The 23,306-nt window shown below is 47.9% G+C and overlaps 1 protein-coding gene across 1 annotated transcript in view; it reads right to left on the bottom strand.

Annotated features, from left to right (window-relative positions):
* The window catches only part of ARHGAP32 (Rho GTPase activating protein 32), a 183,308-nt gene that overhangs the window by 34,857 nt on the left and 125,145 nt on the right, over nucleotides 1-23,306 (bottom strand). The window contains 1 exon segment of the mRNA XM_027655496.1: nucleotides 1,344-1,493. Within this exon segment, the coding sequence (XP_027511297.1) occupies nucleotides 1,344-1,493 (150 nt within the window).

The raw sequence follows: 23,306 nt of genomic DNA on the forward strand, positions 1-23,306 counted from the left end.
AAACCCAGCTCCATAGTTACCATGGTGTGAATTCCCAACTCCTGCTGCAGCTCTTACAGGAGTTACTCTCTGTTCCTGTCTCCAAACCAGCCAGGTTCTGGCTTCTCTGATGCTTTCCAAGCCCCAGAAGTAAAGATCCCTACTGGTTCCAATTAACAGGGAAAAGAGCCTTCCCACAGCCCTGATTCCATAAGAACAAGCTCATATTATTCACTAACTGGTAGTAAAACACTTTGTGTCATGGGAGGGAATGCACATTGCTGTTACCAACCGAACTGCATGGAAAAAGTGCATGAAATAGCTCCCTGCCCTTTGCCAGCCCTTTTCCAAAAGGCACTGGATGAACCAGGAGTCTGAAGTAACAACAGAATCTCCCTTCCTGCCCCAAATGTCCCATCACTTCTCCCTCAGCCTGCACACAAAAGCTGGGAGACATCGGATGAACAACTCAGGCACAAGAACTGCTGCAAACCCTCTGCAAGGAGCAGAACCACCAAACAGACCAAGCTGATGCAGCCAGACAGTGATGTTACTTCCATCCCTGATTTCCTGATGCCTTTAACTCCCGCGTAAGCCCATGGCTGCTCCATCCTGCTTTGCTAAACACCCCTCAGCGTGGCTGTCAATGGAACGAGCTTGGCTGGTGACCTGTGACAGCGTCCAAGTCTCTGTGACAGCATCCAAGTGCTCTGTTTGCTCCTTGGCACCTCCAGGTACCTCCCCTGCACAGCCTGGACTGGGCACAGCCCAGGGGGAGGGGAGGAAAAAGCACGTGAAACCCAAGCTGATCCCAGGAAGAGTTTTCTTGGAATGGAGAGCTCTTCTCCTCTGTCTCCCTAAAGGGGTGATTGGAAAGGGAAAGTGACTGAGAAGGGATCCAGAAATCTCACCACAACAGAGAGAAAAGTAAGCTGGGACGAAAAATAATATCCAGTTAATTCCTGTAAATTCTGTGAAATCAAGGGAAAAGGCAGAAGAAGGATTTACACTGTGAACTGTGCTGGAATCATACAAAGGTATCAAGTTAGAGAAATACAGAGATTTAACACACCTGTTAATTAATCACTGACACCGATGTATAAATAAAACTTATCTTCCTGGAAAAAGAATTATTTGAAGACTTCAAGAGGTTGAAAACTCATCTTCAGCAGTTCCAGGCATCTGTAGTGCTCCCACACTGAACCACGATACTTCCCACGCAAAACCACAACATTTCTCCTCATTCCCCTCAGCTTCCCTTTCCCCCTCGACTTTTGTTACCCACCCTCAGCCCTCTGTGGTTCCAACCACCCCGAGATGAGATTCCCACAGGAGGAAGAGCTCAGGAGTAGAGTGTTTCTTACCATCGTGGCCAGAGTTGAGCAGGTGCTCTCCCAGGTCACAGCCAAACACCCTTTCCTTGAGGATCCCCCTCTGTTTCAGTTTCTGTTTCGTTGGGCGCGACTTCATGAATGTCCGGAGGAAGGTGATGAGCTTCCCGTGCTTTTTGGACACTGCACAACAAAACAAAACAACCACTTCAGATCTGACTGCCTTGGGCAGAACTTGTTCTACAGAGCACGTAAGAACTGTAGTAACACTGATAACAATTATTTACAGGAACAGCTTTTCTGAGGTTCAATACTAAACAGAGACCTGGCTTTTGTTGTAATCCTTGGCTAGTGCAGAATTAACAGGAGCTGTAAGGGAGGAATTTAACACAAAGACACGTTTATCTGCAGAGCAGCTTCAGGTGGGAGCTGTTTCGGACAGTGGGCAGCACCTGGGAGCTGGAATTCTCATCTCTGGAAAAGGAACAAGGCTAAACTAGAAAAGCTGGTCGTCTCCAGTGCAAACACAGTCTGTAATCTACACTCAGGAATAAATGCTTTGTTACTGGCTCTCATTCTAACAGTGAAAGGCAACTCTGGAACAAATGGATGACTAACAGTCTCTGAGGGTGTTTGTAGCTCTCTCATTGCTGTACCTGCCCTGCCAGCATACCTCTGCTTTCACTGAACCTCCTGCAGCTGGGCCATCCCAGGCTGTTTAACCCCCTCAGTCTGCTCAAGCCATCACAAAATAAAAACACAGAACCACAGAGTCACTGAGATTGGAAAAGACCAAGATCACTGAGTCCAACCTTTGCCCAAACACCACCTTGTCCCTCAGCCAAGAGCACTGAGTGCAATGTCCAGTCATTCCCTGGGCACCTCCAGGCATGGGACCCCACCACCTCTCTGGGCAGCCCATTACTGACTTTGTTTTATTTAACAGATGACTAAAGTAGCTGATGGAAGAGATGAAGTTTATCCCCTTCTAGAACAAACACAAAAGAACCTACAAAGAGAGGAGGATGTGGCCCAGGACCCTCCCTCCAAACCTCCTGCTGGGAAAACAGGTCCCTCTGCCAAAACCATCCAGCCCTGCTCCGGAGAGCTTAATTCCCAGTGTTAGGACAAGGAGAGTCAGGCAGGGCAGAAGTGGGTGACAGCCAACCTCGGGAGCAGAGGCTGGGCCCAGGTTGAATGGGAGCAGAACAATGCCCTGGAATGTCAACCCCTCTTCCTGAGGCCCTGGGTGAAAGCGAGAGGCCTCCCCGACAAAAGTGCCATTGTGTACATGATTTAAAAGCAGTTTAACTTCAACAGAAGAGCTCTATTGAAGAGAACAAATCGCTGGGCATAAAGGGCTGAGCTTTTTAAGGGAGCCTTTACAGCCCAGGAAGTTGTGAAGGCTCCTGCAGCACCAGCAATGGCTCTGCCCTGCTCCTCCCTCCCATCCCAGGGAGGAAAGACAACCAGCCACATATCCCATCTGCACTAAACCCACAAACACTGTCATCAAAAATCAGCAGAGTAATGCTGTCTCAAGGCAGGGATGACCCCTGAGGACAAAGGCCCATCCCTTCATGGTCACCACTGCTCACGGGGAGAAATCCAGGGAGCAGCTCTGGAACTGGGACTCAGCACAACAGAGAAACAGAGATGGCTGGAGAAACACCTCACACAGGGGGTTCTTCAACCAGGCAACAGGAAAAACCTTGTCCCAAGAACATAGTTATACCACTTCATGATGGTTTAATCCCTTTACACAGCTGAGTATTTCCCCCTCTATTTTACCAGGTATTGATGCAGTCTCTCAATTTATATATATTTATATATATAATCCCAAATCTTCGTTCGCGAAGCCTAGCCATGATATATATAATAAACATGATTCCACTCACATATGTGAGTAGAGCAAACTTCTCCCTCTGCACAAAGTCCCCTTTAGCAATGTGACACCACCCTGATCCTCAGCACCATCCCAACACCTGAAACCCTAAAATCTCTGCCCAACCCCACTGTGCATCCTCAGCAATCAAACCCAGATCATTTAACAAACACAGAGCACTGAGCATGACAAACTGTGGCTGTGGGGGCTTTAATTAAAGGAGTGTTTGCAGTTTGATGGGTTTTTTTAATTACACACAATAAAGGAACAGATTGTGCTGACATGCCAAACAAAGTTAGGATGGGGTTTGGTTGTATCCATCATCACAGGAAAGTGAGGGCTCATTTATCATCTCCTATCAGCCCAGCTCAAGGATAAATGGAGACAGTCTCATCCTGACTTGTGTGGAATTCCAAAAGTTAGCACCCTCAGGCTGCTGGACAACACTGCTGGAGGTGAGAGACCTGAGACAGACACTTTTACAACAGGCAAACAGACAAATAAAGCATTTACTGACACCAATAAAGCAAATATTAACATCTGCGTGTTCATTTGAATCATTTGACACACTCCACGTATATTTCTTCATGAAGTGCCTTGCTTGACTTAATGAAAAATGAGCCCATCAGAGAATGGATTTTAAATGGAGAAAAATGCATCTAATTCCAGTCCTGCAGAAATTCTACTATTAATGCTGGTGACCAGATCACCAAGTGACTTTTGGGTGTCACCTCAGGCCCTAAAAACAGGATAAGGTGCAATGGATGCACTTGCATGATCCAGAGATGTACGACTTGGCTTGGAACTGATGCTTGACTTCACTGACCAGTGACCTGAGTTTTTAAAACACAAATCTGCTCTGCCTTTAAGCCACTCAGTGCAGGTTAAAACAATTGTCTTGTTTTCTGCACTATTAATCACACTCCTACAAACTCCCTCCCCTAGGGAACTGGTGCAGCAGCCCAAGACTGTCAGGGCAGGTTTGGTCCCCAGAAATTCCCTTCTCCACAGCCCCTTGGAAGGTCTGAATGGCTCCTTGGTCACACATTCCCTCACCCCCAAGTCACTGCCTGCTCTGGAGGAGACTTTCTCAGCCTACCCCAGGCTCAGAGTGTTAGACCCACACAGGAATGATTCACTGAGAGCCGTGAGGCTGCTCCTGGGTGGGGAAGAACAAGAGAACAGCAAGAATATCCGAGCGGTCCTGTCTGTGCTGACAGGTGATTAAAAGAACAAAGAGCAGGTAGGTGTGTGAGAAGGATCAGCTCTGCTCATGAGCTCTGGCAGCTGCCCTCCTGCAGGGAAAGGTGAGATCCTCTCTCTCCATGCTGCTTTCCAGCCCCCTGGTATCACTGCCCCTCCAACCATGATGGATCCTGAGAGAGTAATTCACGAATTCATTAATTCATTTTGGTTTAGATGGAGCTGATGAACAGATGAAGCTGCTTTAGAAGAGCAGTCCCAGCTTCTAGATAAGCACCAATGCCAAGGGCTACCAGGACTCCTGCAGAATCCATGTTTTCTGCTCCAAAACATTGGTCCCCAACGTTTGCTGCCCCACAAGTGCCAGCAGTGCTCTCCGGCTGCACCACAAACACTTGTCCTGCACCCAGAACTGGTGACTGCAGGGAAATTAGGGAATCAAGGCACCAGCTTTGGACCAGGAACAAATCTACCAGTGTTACAAACTAAGCAGATGTGGATAAACCAATCAGCCCTTTCCTACCTTTATTGTCCCAGTAGTAAAGCAGGGATGTGATCCATCTGCTCCACTCCCAACTTGGGTCTCCACACAAGGTGTTCAGGCTGACAAGTGTGACAGAAACTCAGAAACCAGCACCACTAAGAGATAATTTTTAATGGTTGCTCTCCCCAGAGATGCTGATGAGTTACCAACTGACAGGCAAGCCAAACTACACCAATATCCCATTTATTCCTATTATTTTCCACCTCAGATTTAACCACTATAAAACACATTGTTTACCAAGAAATGGAGACTTGCCTAGAAGGAGCAGGGGCTGCTTTTCCTCAGAAAGGCAGGTCTGTCTCAATATCCTGGCCTGAACAAGCAAAGACAAATTCTCCATCTAATATAACCTGGCTGCTAAAAAACCCCAACCAAAACCCAAATGCAAAACTTCACCTGAGGCTGGGGATTTTGCTGGAGCTTTGCTGGCACAAATGTGTCAATTAGGAGCAAGAATAATATCTCCCCCCTCAGCTGACATAACTGTGCTGGCCAAAGCCTTCCCACAGTGGGAAGGCAGGGAAGGAGAAGGGAAACTCGTGCCAGGTAGTTTGTTGTGGTTTGGGAAGGTGCCGCGGTGCCTCCCTGAGGGACATTTATCGACCCAGCCGTGCTGTTGATGCTTCACCACCAGCTTTGGCAGTGTAAGCGAGGCCCAAAATTCTCCTGACATGGATAAAAACTATTAAATAACAATTACCTCATTAAAAGCAGGGCTCCCTCACCCTCAGGCCCTGCAGCATTTGCTCTGTTTACGGCACAGACCTGTCAGCCACCAGCTCCTCAGGCAGTTCCATGCTCTGGTTCAGCACAACATGCCCTCCTGAGTTATTCAGGAACCCACAGGGATCCTCCTGCTGAGGACTGCAGTGCCTTCCTGCAAGCTCAGAGCCCAGGGTGGCACTGCTTGTGTCCCCACACCTGTCCCTGAGGCTGCTCTGGGAGCTGAGCCACTGCCGTGACCCGGATTAGGAATAATCTGTGGCCCCTGATGCTCTTAGGGCAGAGCTGGAGCAGCCCAGGTGAGGGGGTGGAGGACACAGGCCAGGAACAGACCTGCTCCCTGAGCTCCTGGTGCCTCCTGTGCCCCTGTGGATTCCTCAGGGGAGCAGTTCCTTGGGATTTACAGCCCTAAGAGCAGAGCACAGCCCAACAACCCATCGTGCCTCAGCCCAAACTGCAGCACTATCATGTCTGGCCATAAAACCCTTCCAGAGACCACTTCTAGAATGTAATATTGAATTACAATTACAATGTAATATTTAATTACCATTGCCCAAAGTGTTGGCAACAGAAGGAAAGGTAGGATGGAAAAGAGCAGTGGCTGCCGACTGCTTGGTTTTTGATCATGGAGACCAAACAAGGAGAAACCTCTCAATAAACTCAGCCTTACTGTGCCCCCAAATTTGTTTTGTAGAGGTGTTTTCTTTCAATTTTCAGCAAGAAAAACCCCAAGAGGCAAAGGCTCCAAGAACAAAATACAATCCAGTCAATCCTGCAGGATGGGACAGCATCTCCCACCTGACTCACCCCGCTCTTCCCAAAGACCAGATTTTGAACAGGATCACAGAATCCCAGAATGGTTTGGGCTGGAAGGGACCTTAAAACTCATCTTAACGCCATGGGCAGGGACACCTTCCACTAGACCAGGTTGCTCTAAGCCCCACCCAGGATGACGGCAGCTTCCTCCAGGACATCCTGGCAAGCCCTCTGCCTGCTTCCCAAACCCTCTGCCTGTCCCCTCCAGCCTTTTCAGCCTTTTTTAAGGGAAAACAAACCCCTGCTCCACAAACCAAGGGCACCTGCCAGCACTGATATTTTGGGTTTGCACTCCTGCCTCGACAAAATCCCCTTCCCAGGGTCACAGCATCACATTTTCTGATGCAGGGCTGGTAAACTTTGATTCCACGAGAACAATCTTGGAGGCTGTTTGCTGACCCACATTCCCAGCACATGGCAGGCTGTTGTTCCTGTGGTTCCCAGTGATTTCACAGGTCACAGCACCCAGCTGGCCCCCGCTGAGCTCAGAGGCAGCACCACGTGTGGCTACAGAGCTCCAGACACACAAACAAATGGCATCAACCAGTCCCAGAATCAAAGATGGAAAAAGGTGTGGGAATGTTGTAAAGAAAGGGATCACAGACCAAAAGTGAAATCCATCCTCTCTGAAGAGAGATTTACAGCAAGTCATGCCAAAATGTTTCCAGGCTCTGAGCCCCTCCAGAGCCATTCTCCTCTAAAATTAAACTGCTGCAGGGAGAGAAAGAGCAGCAACAGACTCCTTTGGAGAAAGAGCAGAATCAGGAGATGAGAAGCTGGGCTTGGTTTTGCCACAGATTCTGCACACACTCAAGGGCACATTTAATGGCGTGAGCAGAGTGAGTTCAGCTGGGTCCCCACACAGCATCAGTTATCCTGACCCTCCCCAAAACATCAGTAAATATATTTAATATGCATCCCCTCACTTGGAAAAACACGTTCTGCAGACCCACATCTCACCGAGGAGAAATGATACCAAGCCAAGAACTGAGTCACATCTCCCAGTTCTCTGTCATGTTCCTTAGCAACAAGACATTTTCCTCCTTTCCTCCTGCCACAGCACATTCTATTTTGGAAGCTAATTTATACAGCCCTAAAAACCCCAACCAGAATGTGGAACCACGCACCACCAAGCATCAGCCTGGAGTCCTTGAGCAGGATGCTGGGTTTGAGGAAGGACCAACCAACACATCAATAATCTCACTAATCTCTACACTGGGCATAAAGATTTCCAAGACCTATTTTAGAATTCCATAGGTATGAGAGTTCAAAAATATCCCTCTATCTCCAATAACCTTCATGAATGTGAACTGACTGATTTGCTGTAAAGAAGAGAAAAATGAAATCAAAATGTTGGTGTGTTTTCTGATGCTGCAGCATTTAGTCTGTGCCAGGCTGCCATCAGTTTAGGCTGGGCTCTGTGTTAGAAGTCATGGAAGATGTTAAACATGACTAATTTCAGCTTCACTTGATAAAAACCATTCAAATGAACTGTGATGATGAGAAGCAGCCAAGAACAAGGACACACTTCCAGCTACCACAAGAGGCCCATGCACATGGAGAGCAAAGAAGGTCATTGGTAAGTGCTGGTTGTGTTTCTTTACAAAGCCTGGTGCTAAGGAAGCTGCATTTTGTGTTGCATCTGCCCAGGCTCCTGCAGCCACCCTTGGCGCAGCGTCTGCAGACATCTCAGCACAACTCCAGCTCCTCCTTGTCCTTTCCAACATCAGCCCTTGGCTCAGATTGGAGCACTGGCTCCTTTTGGTCAGCGTAGGAACATCTGGCACCAGAGATCCACCAGCCTGGAAACTTCCTCCTTGCTCCTGCATGCCCAGATTATACAACACCTTCAGCTTCTGCTGCACTTGGGTCTAATCACTCCTCCTCCAGAGACAGGAGACTGCAAATTCAGAAGCACATTGACAGCTCTCATTTAGCCAAAATCACCTATCTGCAGTGACATGCACGAGGATGATCCACAGCTTGAACTGCCTGGAGAAGTTTCTTCATGGCAATGAGAAAATACATTTAAGAACCAGGAACTATTTACAACAGCAAAACCCGTTTCCATCTTCTTATGCCAAATTTCTTGAGTGTTTAAAATGGGATAAGAACGATAACCACCAGTTGAGCCAGATGCAAAAGCATATCACCTATGTTTGATACCAAAACATCTGTTTTACTTTCCAGTTTAAAGACATGACTAATCTTTCCACAGACTCTAAGGTCATAAGGGAGCACTAAGATAATACAACCTGACCTCCTGAACAAACAGAGCCCAGGACATCTCTGAATTCATCCCTGAAGGCCAGCACACCTACTCCAAGGGAAGTGCTACGTGGTTAGGAGGTATAGATCAGTTATTTATGTAGCTGAGGGCTGAGACAGGAGGGAGGTTCCAAAGGTACAAGGGCTGACAAGGTCAGTCTATTAATTCTATTAACAAGTTTGAATTGTATTTGGGAAAATCAAGCAGTGCTGACTAACAGAGTGTCAGTGACGGTGCAGCAGGGACAGGCTGGGTCAGGGAACTCCTGAGCCTCAGGGTGACACTGGGAATAAAAATGGATGGGGCTGCAGTGCAAAGGAAACAGTTATCAGAGCCCAAAACTGGAAAACCAGGGGGATCGTTAACAACCCAACAGAGATGAGGGCAGCCAACACACAAGGGTCAGCAGCTCAGGTGACCCAAAGAGGTCACAGGGCCAGCAGTGGGACTGGGAGACAAGGGGAGCAAAGGAAACAAGCTGGGAGAAAAATATCAAGAGACACTTGAAATATCTTTTTTCTCTTTCATTCTTACCTCATTTTGCTAAATCCCTGTGTTCCAGCAGAGTTTAATGCAGTCCTTTTGCTTATCTCGCCTACCTTGGAGATTAAAAATCCTCTTAAAAAATGATGTTCTGACTCAGGTGCTATCACAGGCAGAACTAAACATGAGATCTGCCCATCAGGGAGATGGTGTCAGCCTTCCACCCACGTTCACTTTGAGATACCAGGACTGTTTGACCTCACACCACACCCAGAAATGTGAGACTTGACATCAAAATGTGCCTTTGTGCAACACTAAATTAACACAAAAGAGAATGTGATGCTGCAACTTGGATATACTTCTGATACTTACACAATCTACATAATTTGAGAAGAAACCCTATTTCAGAACAACCCCCGAGGCTGTTTTGATGTGGCCCATCTGGTTAGCAAATTTCTGGAACCTCAAGCAGTAGCATTAAAGACAACCAGGTAAGAATCAACATCAACAACCAGGTCACTGCACTGGATAATCCTCCAGATACTTGAAAATCAGGGAGACAGAACACTCGAGAGCCAAGATGCCACCTAAGCCATTATGTGACACCACAGCAGGTTCATCTCTGTCAGAAGTTTCTCCAGTTCATCAGTGATGACAATGTTCCACATTCCCTGTTGGTGATGACTGCAGCTGTTGGCTCTCCCTACAGCTGGAATTCCTCAGTGGCTCACCTCAACCTCCCTCTAATACAATCTAAACCAAAATATTATCATCCCATCTCCAGCAATCATGGCCTCAGAGAAGTCAAGAACTGCCTGTCCCTAAAGTCACACTGATCTGAAAGCAAACTGCCTTTGCCCTCCCACCGTGTGCTCCATGAGCTCCTTCCCTGAGGAAAGGGCTTCCCAAGGGCCGAGGGGGAGCTGCAGCACCCACACCATTCCCACTCCTGCTGCTAACTGGAGATCTCCCAAACCCCTGGAAGTGCCTCAGGCTGACCCTGAGTCACAGCGAGTGCTCTGGACACACAAACAGCCCAAAGCCTTCCCAAGTCCCTCCACCACTCAAAGCTGAGCCCGGGGTGGGATTGGGAAGCAAGAGAAGCGGAGCAGCGGCCGCGCTCCCCCAGCTCCAGCCTGGGCAGGGGGAGGAGGAGAGGGATGGGAATGGATCCGACAGGAATCAACAAACAGGAATCAACAAACAACAGGAGCTGAAACAATGAGGAGTTTGGCAGATCCCGAACAGGGTGTTTGCTTATGCAAGGCCTTGGAAGACACTGGGAAGGAAGCAACTGGGAAGACACTGGGAAGTTTGATTCCATTGGGAAGGGGCAGGAGCAATCCATGTTGGAAGCAGAAGGAGCAGTCAAAGCACACAACCTCCCTTTCCTGGGCTGGTACCTCAGTGCTGGTGCAGACTCTCCTGAGGTATGTGGTGCTCCCAGCAGGAGAAGGAACATCCCAGCCCTTTTCACTCTCCCAATCCCTTCCCAAAGCTGCCTCTCTCCCTTTCCACCAGCCCGAGGGCAACTGTTCACAGCCCAGAGCAGTGACTTCCAAACCTCGCTGACCTGCCCTTCCCGGATTGGTTCTTTTCCTGTTTACAACACGAACCTGTTCATACTTTAGCTCTTAACCCCTGAGATTATTCTGCCTTTGGAAGCAAAACTGCCACTCACCTGGACTGGCAACACACCACAGCCAGGAGTTTCATTCACATTACAGTCACTTTACACAGCACTGGCAGTAAACAACAGCTAAAAGAGGATGAAAATGGCCTTTTTCCTTCTCACACAGCTAAAGAAGTGTAAAAAACTTCACTGAAAGTGAAAATTGGGCCCAATAGTTTGGGGATTTGAGGTGAATTAAGTCTGCTTTTTAAGACTTAGGAATGCAGATAATGTATTGTTTTGCCTGCTTTATATTCTTTTCCTGCTTTATATTCTCTTTCAGTGCAGAGCTTTGATTTCAAATGAGCCTCTTTTATCATGCCTGTGTGGTGCCCAGAACAAAGGAGGTCAGGGAAGAGTGGAAAGGGAAGGGAAGGGGAGGCCTCCTGTCTTCTCTGTCACAAATAATCAGATCCTGCAGGGCATTTAGTTCTTAAAATGGACTATGGCTTTTAGGAGGTTTTCTGGACAAATACGAACAGACGAGCCATGGCTACTTGCAAAGTGTCTCCTGTGATCACAGTAACAGCTCTCCCTGGGAATTTTCTTTTCCAGAGTGTGCATCCCCTGCCCCAGGGCTCCAGCAAACAAAGGGCTGGCAGTTTTAAATAGGAAGCCCCTTTCTCCTGCACAACAGCATCAATAATATTAATGCTTAGGAATGCATTCTATGTCCAGTGTGGGAGGGAGGCAAGACAAAAAGATAAAGTGATATGCAAAAATCTATTGAAATTTAAATTCTAGACATTCCCATCTGTCAACTGCCTCTTTGGGAGGGAGGTATAAATCCCAGAGGGAAGCAGTGATCTTCAGCCCTGCAGCCCCAGGACCATGCAGGTCCCTTGACTGCAGGGGGCTGCACGCTGGAACTCCTTCTCCCCTGGGATTTGGGTGGGAATCCGCACACAAATCTTCCCGGACACAGAAGAGGCTCCCTTTAACAGCTCTGGTTCCCTACACACCCATGACCCTAGAGTAAATCCAATAAAACAGTTTACAACTATGGACCTGGTGCACAGTAAGGTGCAATAGAGACCTCGAGTCAGAGGTTAAAGGGAAACAGAAGTAAAACAATCAGCAAGGAGAGGGAGAGGAGGAAGTATGTTAATTTAATCGGTCTCTGGTTGGCAAGAGAAGTCAACCACTGAGCCAGGGAACCTGCCCAAGGGCACAGATCCCCCAGGATCTTCTCTCTCAGCAAGAACACAGGTCACAACCCGCAGCCAGGGTGTCAGATGAGAGAGTCATTGGGAATCAGTGACATCAGGGATGTTTTCTCTGGCTACAAACACGATCCCAGGCTGCCCCTCCACAGCAGGAGTCATCTGAGCACCCTGAAGGCATCACCCCTGCATCCCTCCTCCGTGGGATCAGTCCTGAGCAGGGCACCCCTGCACAGCCTGGCACCAACCAGAGGGTCTGAAGTCTCCCAGAATTCCAGAACGGTTTGGAAAGGGACCTCGAAGACCCTCTTGTTCCATGGGCAGGGACACCTTCCACCAGACCAGGTGGCTCCAAGCCCTGTCCAACCTGGCCTTGAACCAGGGACAGGGTATCCACAGCTTCCCAGTGCCTCCCCACGCTCACAGTAAGGAATTTTCCCCTAATCCCTCCTCTAAAGCGTGTGCCGAGCATCTCTTCCCTGCTGCACGGCCAGAGAGGACCCCCCTCACCCCAGCCCGAGCCACTAATTCCCACACTAAATACCTGGCGAGTTACGAAGCAACAAGTGGGCGCAGGCACCTAAAAATCCTCCTCGGGGGGCCGGGGGTGCCTTACCTGCCCCGCTCGGGTCCCCGCCCGGCTCCGGGAGCGGGTCCGGTCCCCGCGGGCTCCGCTCGGCTCGGGGGATGCGCTCGCAGCTCTGCGGCTCCTGCCAAGCCCCTCCCCGGCCCCGCTCCTCCTCCCGCAGGTGCCTCCTTCCTCCTCCTTCGCTCCCTCCCTTCTTCCCTCCCTCCTCTCTCGGCTCCCGCAGCCGCTGCCCCCCGCTCCCTCCTGCCGGTGCCCCCCGGCCGCGCAGAGGGCGGAGGATGGGCAGGGACGGAGGGACGGATGGGCAGCAGCACCCGGCTCGGCTGGGCGAGGGTCTAAACACAGAAATATAAACGAAGGAAGGTCTAAAAAAAATAAATCATAAAATAAATAATAATGATAAAATAAAAATAATAAGTAAAAAATATAAATTAAGGAAGGTCTAAAATAAATATAAATATAAATATAAATATAAATATAAGAATGTCTAAATATATCTAAAAATTATACATATACAATATATGTATATACATAACACAGAAATATATATTTTATATATTTATGTGTATATATGCATATAAGCACAGAAAATATATATTTATATATGATGTGTATATACATAATAAAGATATATTTTATGTATTTATGTGCATATACACAAACATAGAAAATACACATTTATATATTTGTATATACATAATATGTAAATATATATTTTATATATTTATGTGTATACACAATAAGGATAGGAAATATATATTTAAATATGATGCATATGTACTTAATAAATGTACATTTATATATTTATACACATATATAGAGGTAAATATATAATATATATATAATATAAATAAAAATAGGTATAAAAATGTAAAGGAGGGGTGACAAGAAGGCTCTGCTCCATGGTGCCAACCACTCGGACACGAGGCCACAGGCAGAAACTGATGCCTGGAAGTTCCCCTTGACTATCAGGAAGAACTTCCTTCCCTGTGCAGTTACAAGCACTGAGCAGGCTGCCCAGCGAGGCTGTGGAGTGTCCCTGAGTGGAGATATTTCAGAACCCTCCAGACACAACCCTGTGCCATGTGCTCTGGGATGAGGTGGGACCAGGTGACCCACTGTTGTCCCTCCCAGCCTGACCCTGCCGTGGTGCTGTGCAGGTCTGACCCTGGCTCTGCCCCATCTAACCCATGGCCATAACCCTGCTCCTTCACCTTCATCCACCCTACCCATGGCCATAACCCTGCTCCTTCACCTCCATTCTACCCATGGCCATAACCCTGCTCCTTCACCTCCATCCTACCCATGGCTCTAACCCTGCTCCTTCACCTCCACTGGCAGGATGGACTCTCATCCCCTTCCAGCCCTAGGGAAACACACTGGCCAGCAGAGCTGGACTCCCCTTTATCCTTGCCTTTCTCCTTTTCTTCCTCCTTCACACCCCAGAAACTACCGAGGACCCTGTGGTGAGGGCCAGAGCCCAACACCACAAGGGCTGCAGAGGTCAGGGGTATATCTGTGCCCCCCCTCACTCACACTGCAAATCCCCACATGTGCACTAAAGGTGTGTGTCAGCATGGCCAGGAGGGAGGGGCAGACTCAGGACATGCCTGAGTGTCCCCACAGAGACATGTCCCAACTTGCAGAGCAGGCACAGGCTGGGCCCTGAGCCCACCTGCCCCCACAGCCCTAGGACAGCACCCAGGGGGTCCCTCTGTTAATCCAGTCAGAGTGATTCCCACTCCCAGGGGCTGTGAACCAGCACAGTCAGGGGCTGCATTGATCACATCACTACAAACAAACTCCATTAAAAATTCCCCCGGAGTTGTGCTGTTTGAAAGCCAAGCAGGACAGGGCTCGTTTTAGAGTGACCCAGTTCCAGCCCAGGTCCAACCCAGCTGTGCCAGGGCAGAGACACCACGGCCTGACCTCACCCCCAGCACTGCCATCCCTGCATCAGGAGCAGGGATGAGAGCCAAGGAGGTCAGGAAGCCTCAGCCAAGCCTTCCAGCCTTTTTCTAATGCCACTGAAGCCGTGGCCTTACCTTCATTTATCACTTGAGGACTAAATTCTGCCCTGTGCTTTAACCACTCTGACCTTGAGCCCCCAGTTCACACCAGGCTGGAACCAGCTCATCAACCCCAGGAATTGCTGTCACACACTTTTAAAACTGGGATCAGTAGATAAAGGTGCACAACCTCAGGGTCACAGGGATTAAGGAGAAATTTGCTTCTCTATATGCAGCAATCTCAATGATCGGGGCAGAACTCCTTTCTGTTGGTGCTCAGCTTTCTCCTCAAGCCAACGTGCTGTTTTCAGGACTGTTTGCTGACTCACACGTCCCGATAACACCCCTTCTCCAGCTCCTTAATGTTGGTGTTTATTGCTGCACTTGTTTTGCTTGGACAATGATCACAGTGTCACAGCATGTTTTAGCTCAGCAGCCAAGCATGACTCCTAAATCCACTCCTCTATGCACAATTCCAAACACAAAACCTTCTCCCTGGTACCAACTCACAATTCCAGGAACGTTCTTCCTATTGAGCCTGTTGATAAAAGCTGGTAAATCCCCTAAAACTGGGGAAATGAATACACCAGAAGCCAGGCTGTTCCAAATTTACATGGAAAATGCACACACGACTCCAAACAGCACCCAGGACTTCAGAGTAGCACCACCATGAGCGACCCAGAACTGTAAGCACGTGTTACATGGGCCCTATATAATTATTTTTTTCCTTTTTAATGCAGGCCAGGCTTGTTTAGGAAGAATCCTCCAAGGCTGATGAACCCTGTTGTGACAAACTGTTCCATTCCCACACTTTGCTGGTGCCCAGTTTCAAACTAAGGCTAGGGGGTGCCCAATCCTATTTTTGCTCTAAATTAAGAGCTGCACTCCCAGTAACACAGAGCTCCCTCAGCTGCAGACTTGGGTTTTACCTTTGAAATTACTGCTCTGAGGAGGTATTTCACTACCTGGTGTACAATGACACACCTTTCCCCCACCTGCACTTTTTTTCTGTAAAGGAAAATCCTTAATCCTTGTTAGAAAATGCCTTTCTTTTAGGAATGAAACCTGAGCAACCAGGGATGTGGCTCTTCTGCACCTGGATGTTCTGCAGCTGCACAGGGGGTCTCTTGCCTCAACAGAACTGGGGTGTCCTCCTGCTGCTTCGGAATATTTGACTGAAATAATAATCATATGTGATCATTTTCTGTTCCTAATTTCTTTTGCCAGACAGTTTTAAGCCACTAATTTATTTTTTTTATTAAACAAGTGAAAGAGATACATCCTCCACTACTGAGGTGTTCTTCAGCCTGCCACGGAGCAGAGAGGTAGGTAATTAATGTCTTATCTTTTAAACTCAGCTAATAAGCCCAAGCATTTGAAATCACAGACAAAAATGGTCCATGTGCCTGTCACAAATGCAATCCTGAACTTTACTCTGTCCTCCAAAAGTTATTTCAGACAGAAGCATTGGGAAGGCAAAGTAACCCAAAGAATGTTATTAGTACAGCCTGTACCTTCTTCCACTTTCTGGTTTTTGCAAATATAACCACTCCAGGAAGCTTCAAGCCATCCTCCATCTTTAGGCATCAGGCAGCCACTATGTTCCAATGCTGCTTCTGACTCAGCTACATTTATCCTGCAATCAAGTGCTCCTAAAACACACACACAAAACCCCCCAAACAAACAAAACCTCTTAAAAAGAAAGGTGTTGGAGAGAAACTAAGATTACAGATGAAAGCAGACTGGAGGATTAAAAACCCCCAATAGAGCAGCACATCATGCAACAGACTGCCATGGAATACCTTAAAATGTGGGATTTGATTCCCAGAGCTGGCAGCAGCCAGGTCTGACATCCAGGTATCTCATGTCACAGAGTGTAGAATCATCAAATCCCAGAATGGTTTGGGTTGGAAGGACCTTAGAGTCCATCCAGTGCCATCCCCTGCCATGGGCAGGGACACCTTCCACTAGCCCAGGTTGCTCCAAGCCCCATCCAACCTGGCCTTGGACACTTCCAGGGATTCAGGGGCAGCCACAGCTTCTCTGGATAAGTCCCTGGGGTGGCCCTACGTGGTGAATTAACTGTGGTCACCGAGCTTTGGTGGGTGTAGCCACGGTCTGTCACGGCTTGCAAGAAAAAGATTCCAACTATTCAATTTCCAAGGGTAAAAACACAGTTAGGAACGATGTGATACAGAGCCAAGCAGGTAAGAGAGAACCTGCACTTGCCTTTCCCTCAGCAAAGGTTTCCATGAGAACCAACTGATGGAATTTGGTGCTTCCCACCACAGCCACGGCATGAAGGAGCACTCCTGTGGCACGAGATCTGCAATCAAACCTGGCAAAGGGAAGTTCACAGCAGCAACATCCCAGGCATGGGCTGATTCCTGAGCTGCAAAGCAAGTCCTAAAGACCACAGGTCTGATCTGCAGGTGATGAATTCACCGCCAGGGAGAGGGGCAGAGAGGGGGGAGCACTGAGAGGGGCAGAGAGGGGGGGGCACCGAGAGGGGCACAGGGAGCCTTGGCTGCTCATTGAGGATTTCTGATGGAAACACACCACAGATCTTGTCCAAGCAGTGGACAACATGCATTTCTACATGCTCATTTAAGGATCCTCCCAAACACACACCACATCCCTGCCCAAACCATGACCTTCCAAGGAAGCCAAACAAACATTATGGATTTGCCAGTGTATATTCTCCAGCCCCACTCGCTTCCAATCTTAATTCCTGGTTTCACATAGACACTTTCTTGCAGATGTAGCAACATCACTGATCCCTATGGGATGGAATCAGAGCTCCAGCACTCCTTCTTTGTGCACAAAGAGGTGATGCTGTAGCTGCTCAGCCTTTGTGAACTTCCCAGGTCCAGGTTTTAAAGGGAGATTTGAGCTATTCATGGCACAACCCTCGATAAAATCCATGTGCCAATGCAAGCAGAGATCACAGCCATGTGCCACCACCCAAGGTTAAAGCTGCCTCAAGGTATTTGTAAGCCACAACTAATATAGAGAATTATTCAGGAGAAAAGGAGAGGAAAACTAGAGCAGCACAAACTCCCTCTTCCCATGATTCCAAAGCTTTCAGCACAACTGCAGAGTTTTGCTCAAGCCAACTATTATTAGAGTTAAGTCCCATTTTGACAGAGCTGGTGAGAAAGGAAGAAACGTAGTTTAAAAATAACAAACCCCTCAACCTGAATAAGTGGAGAGTGAGAAAGCAGCACAGAACATGTGAAAAGGAAGTTGGCCTTATTAATAGCACATAGTGCCTTCAACACCCCTGCACTCGGCCAAGTTTCACCCCTTTACTTCACAGTACTCATCCTATTTTGGTGGATTCAACCCCTCCAAGCCCCAAATACCAGGAATGCTTCCATAACAAACATTAATACAGCTTTTTTACCTGCACAAATTATTTCTGAACTGATGCCTGCAGACTGTTCATGGATCCCTTGTTCCTTTTCTTTTCCAGTTAAAATTCCCCAGGAAACATGGCCAAGACTCACCACAAAATTACCTGACAAAGTGTGAGATGCCTGAAGCTGCTGTTTATGGGTCCAGCTTCTTCCAAAAGCCTCAGTGACCACACATAAGGAGGAACTGCACTCCAGGGAACACAGCAATTCATGTGTCTCTTCCCTCTCCCTGTTCCAGGCACTTCCTGCGCTTTCAGGAGGCCGACTTCCAGAGCTGTAATTACACCAGTAGTGCCTCCCAGTGGGGATGTAGGATACGCTGGGATGGAGCAGGGGATGCTCCTCAACTGGCAGAGCTCTGCTGCTTCCCCTGGGATCCCCAGAGCTGCCAAAGGACTCCTCTGTCATGAGCCTACACCCCATCAAGAGCTTTAGCGTGGCCTGGTTGGGATTTTTTTGGGAGATACACTGTGCCAGCTCTGAGTGTGACCTTTTTCAACCTTCCAGCAGACTCAGATATGCCAGGGAAAACCTGAATGCAAACTTGGTGGGAGCTGGAGACTGAGGCTCCTTCCCTGACACCTCACCTGGGCCTTCCTGGGATTGCAGAGAGGAGCCAAAAGGTCACCAGAGCCACCACCTGCCTCAGCTTGCACCTCGAGGTTACACCAGACAACACCCCTGTGCTCAGCTGAGCCCTGGAAAGCACACGGCTCTTGTTCCTGGAACCACACAGGCTCCACTCCCTGCGGGCTGGGAGGGCTCAAGCAGGGCCTGGACAGGTTAGAAAATTCTCTTTTGACTTCAGCTAAAAAAGAATATATAAATGAAACAGCAGAACCAAACTATATCTTCATCTTCTTCCCAGGTCTCTGCAGATGCCTTTTTGGTTCAGTCCAGCTTCTCTCCTGCTCTTCCCCCAAAGGATGGGTCTCCTGCCCTCCTGCCTCTGCCACGGCTTCCCCTGGACCCTCCAGACACAGCACCAACCCCCAGATCCTGCTCTTCTCCAGGCTCCCAAAGCCAGGCCTCTGGAAGAAAATGTCAGCCAACTCGCTCCCAAGTGGCTGAGAAGCACCCAGGCAGTTCCAGAGCACCCAGAAATGTCACAGGAACAGGGGCTGGCTCAGCTGCAGAACCTGCACCAGCTACAAACATCACCCAAACTTCAGTCTGTGGGCAAGAAACACAACCAGGGGTGCCTAGAAAGCACCAAAGTGGACTTTGGGGCTTACTGCCATTGTCAGAAAACATCTGCACTGTTAAAGGATTAAAGGATTAAGGAGAAAGGAAAAATACATTGACTTCTAATACCTCATGTCCTTAGAAACTTGGTGAAATACTTCAAATTCTTGCTCTTCTCTCACTTAGGAGTTAGCCAAGGTTTATACATTTTATTGAGGTAGACAGGAAAAGCATTTCAGATTTGCCACTGCAGAACTAAATTCAAAAGCAAGTTCCATATAAAAACACATTCTCATTGATAGAGTGCAGAAAAAATACTTGAGACTTTCTAACTCTAAAACCTGCTCCAGGTAAATCACTGCTTGTCCCAGTTTGGTGAAGAACTCCCAAAACTGCAACTCCTTGGTACCTGCATCCATAATGCACCTGCAATTCTCTTCAAATGCTAAACTATGGAGCAACCTCAGGAATCCTCAAGTGGATTTTCAGGCACATATCCAGGACGTGCTCTCCTGCAGAGGGGGAATGGAGAAGGCTGAGAGTGACTCCTCAGTGCCAGAAGGCTGAGAGTGACTCCTCAGTGCCAGGCAGGACAGATGCTGCTGTTGGGATGCTCCCCCATCTCCAGCCCTCCTTGCCCAGGACACACAGAGCCTGTCATGCACATTCCTGGCCATCTCTTCCCAGCACACAGGAGCTGGGAGCTGTTCTCCCCAACTCCTACTCTTCCGGCAGGATCACAGATTTCATGGTGCACATTCCATGGAGCACCAGATGAATCCTGGATATAGCAGCACTTCCACAGCTCAGCCCACAGCTCTCATCCCTTTCTATTTCTGCCAAAAAACGGGAAGCAACAAAAGAAGAAGGAAGAATCACTTGAAACAAGGGAGGCAAGAGAAGACTCCAAGGAAATGAAAAACTAAGGAAAATGCTGCTGCAGTTCTGATTTGAACTTCACATTTAAAGACCTAAAAAGACTAACAAATCTCAGAGTTGTGCAGTAGATCCCCTTCTCCTAAACCCAGATAATTACTGGAGCAATTCCCAGTCAATAGTATCAGAACTCACCGCACTGAGAGTAAACAATGCAACAGAACTATGGAAGGTGAAGTTGCACATTCCTGATGTATGCAAGGCACAAACTACCAGCAAAATAATACTGTCTTTTTTTTTATAAAGCAAGCATCCAGCACTTATTATGGGAGTGAAATAAAGCCCTAAAGCCTAGTTTAAAAATAAATCCGCCTTTGGTGACTTTAGGAGGTACAATGGGAAGCCAGACAAGGATTTCAGCAGAGGCAGAGCTTTACACATAAACCACAAGAAGATTTGCAGTCAGTTGAAATACAATTAGAAGAGATGCCTGGCACTTAGCAAGCACTTAAATCACTGGACTGCACAAGCACTGGCCTCTTTAATAAACTGAAATGTTATACCAGTTGTTGGATAGCAGGATATGCCTCTCCTGAAATTCCACTTATTTCTTTCCAAGCACTCAAGAGAAACCAAAGTCCAGGTATGATTTAACAAAACAAATACATTGAAATGCCTGTTGTCAAACACCTCTCAGTAAGTGAGGAGGAATTTGTTTATGTCCCAGGGACATATCTCAGCTCCTCAGTTCCACTGGAACACTTTAATTTTACCTAATGTTACTTTGGAAGAGCTGCAGAGCGTTGTCATGGCAATGCCAACACAACACAGTTGTTTTGTGCTCTCTCTGCATCTGGGCACATTTACACTGCCAGAAAGCTGCAGCATTTAACCACATCTCTCCTCTCTTATTCAAGCAAGTCCTTTCTTCCACAATGTGGTCACAGAGGGTTTGGAACCCTCTTTGGATAGATCTCTCTGAGGCCCAAATTGAAAGCCTGGGGAAAGAAGAACACTTTATATTTAGAAATTCAGCAGCTGGAGGGGGGAAAGAAGCTAAATTCTGATACACAGATTAATATCCACGTGGCTACTTGTACACAGGGGTGTTAAGCATCATCCCCAAGATTTGGGCTCAATGAATCTGCACGAAATCACCAGCAGGAAATCTGCCTGTGAGAAGGTGGATGCTCAGAAACAGGTTTCTGCCCAACAGATTTTAATATAAAAAAATTCAGAACACACTATTTCAACTACATGTACCTTCTGTCAGCAAAGCTAGGGAGTTAGTGAGGGGTTACTGCTACAACACACGGGGTTAGACTTGGTTAGGACAGAGATGGTGCACGAGAGGCTCTACCTGAGCTCAGGTGGGGCTGGTTCAGAGCCTGGGTAACATGTGCAGAGCCTGGTTTTACACCATCCATCTCCAGATCTGCACATGGGGCACGGCAGGGCAAGGGGCAGAGGGACAGAAACAAGGCAAGAGCAAAGACATAGTTAAATTAAATATCTCCTGCAGGAGACCAACAATTCAACATGGAAAGACAGCAACTGGAGAAATGCAGAGTTGAGTGCTGGGCACGAAGAGTTGCTGCTTCTCTGGCTTGTTCCAGGCCTGAACTATCCCTACCTGACAATGTCTGTGTGCAAAAAGGAGTGGGAGTGAAGTGACACACTGAGTTCACAGGATGGGCAGCAAACAAAGAGGAGGTGAGCTGAAATGAGCTGGGTGAGCCCCCTAATCTGAGCTGAAATGAGGTCAGTGAGCCCCAAATCTGAGCTGAAATGAGCTGGGTGAGCCCCAAATCTGAGCTGAAATGAGCTGAGCCCCAAATCTGAGCTGAAATGAGCTGGGTGAGCCCCAAATCTGAGCTGAAATGAGCTGAGCCCCAAATCTAAGCTGAAATGAGCTGAGTGAGCCCCCAAATCTGAGCTGAAATGAGGTCAGTGAGCCCCCAAATCCCCAGAAATTGGAGCTGCTGAGGAGGAAGGTGGATGCCTGAAGAGCTGGGCTTGGAGCTGGCTCAGGTGTGACCACAGTGTATCCAGGCTAATTCCCAATTCCAGTCCCATGGCAGGGGGTGGAACAAGATGATCTTTAAGATCCCTCCCAGCTCAGAGAAGTCTGGGATTCTGGGATTGGGTGAACACTCTCAAGAGAGTTTTCACTGTAAAAAGAGTTAAAAAATTATATAAAAAGGATGCCAGTTTAGGGTGGCAAATGCTGGTGGAAGAATCAGTGATTTTAAAAGCACAGCTTGCCCAGGAATGGCCTTTGGGGTGCTTGGGAGACCAAGGACCTCGAGTTTGTTGTCAGGGGCACTTTGTCCCACTCACAAACCCTGTTCCAGCCCTTGCCTCCCTATCCAGAGCTCAGCTCATTTATCTGGGGAAGCCAAGGGCCAAAAAAGAACTTCAGTGTCTAAAAACTTCCTCAAGAGCCCAGAAAAGAACTTCCCCCTCCACCAGTAAAGCCTGAACAGGACCCCAGAGCTTCCACACTTCAAAAATACATGGAGGTATGAAATCCTGGATGAATTCTTGGGAGCAGAACCACGCTCTCTGGTACACAGGGATGTTATGAACAGCATGCACAGTGCAGAGCAGGGATGGCAGGATGTGGCTCCTGAGCTCTCAGCGGTGCTCTGGGAGCAGCCCCAGCCAAGTTTCTAATCTCTGTGGCAATTCCATGACTCACAAAGGGCCATGGCTGTCGAAAGGAATTAATTTCCCAGGAAAAACAAGCAGAACCACTAATAGGCCTTGCACCTCTGAGCAGAAATATCAGAGCTCTGCTCTGGTGTTGAAATCTTCCTTCTCACAAACAGCGCTGAGGGGAGGGGGGTGAACACTGACCCCTCAGGTTGCATTAAGCAACCAGAAATGTGGCCATGCCTTGTTTTCAATGTTAAAAACCTGGAAAAAAAAACCTGCCTGAAAAAAACAGACAGGTTAAAACCCTGCCTAAAAACCAGACAGGCTTAAACTCTGCCTGAAAAAAAGAGACAGGCCTAAACCCTGCCTGTGTTACCTGAATTTAACTGCTACTGATCCTTAGCAGGAATTGCATCTTTGAAGGGCTCATGGACTCAAGAACCTTCACTATAGGAGTGGGAAAAAAAATCAGGAAAATCTTTTCCCCATACCTGTGTCTCCA

The sequence above is a fragment of the Corapipo altera genome, unplaced genomic scaffold (assembly GCF_003945725.1).
Source record: "Corapipo altera isolate COAL_440 unplaced genomic scaffold, ASM394572v1 71, whole genome shotgun sequence".
In the NCBI taxonomy this organism is placed as follows: domain Eukaryota; kingdom Metazoa; phylum Chordata; class Aves; order Passeriformes; family Pipridae; genus Corapipo; species Corapipo altera.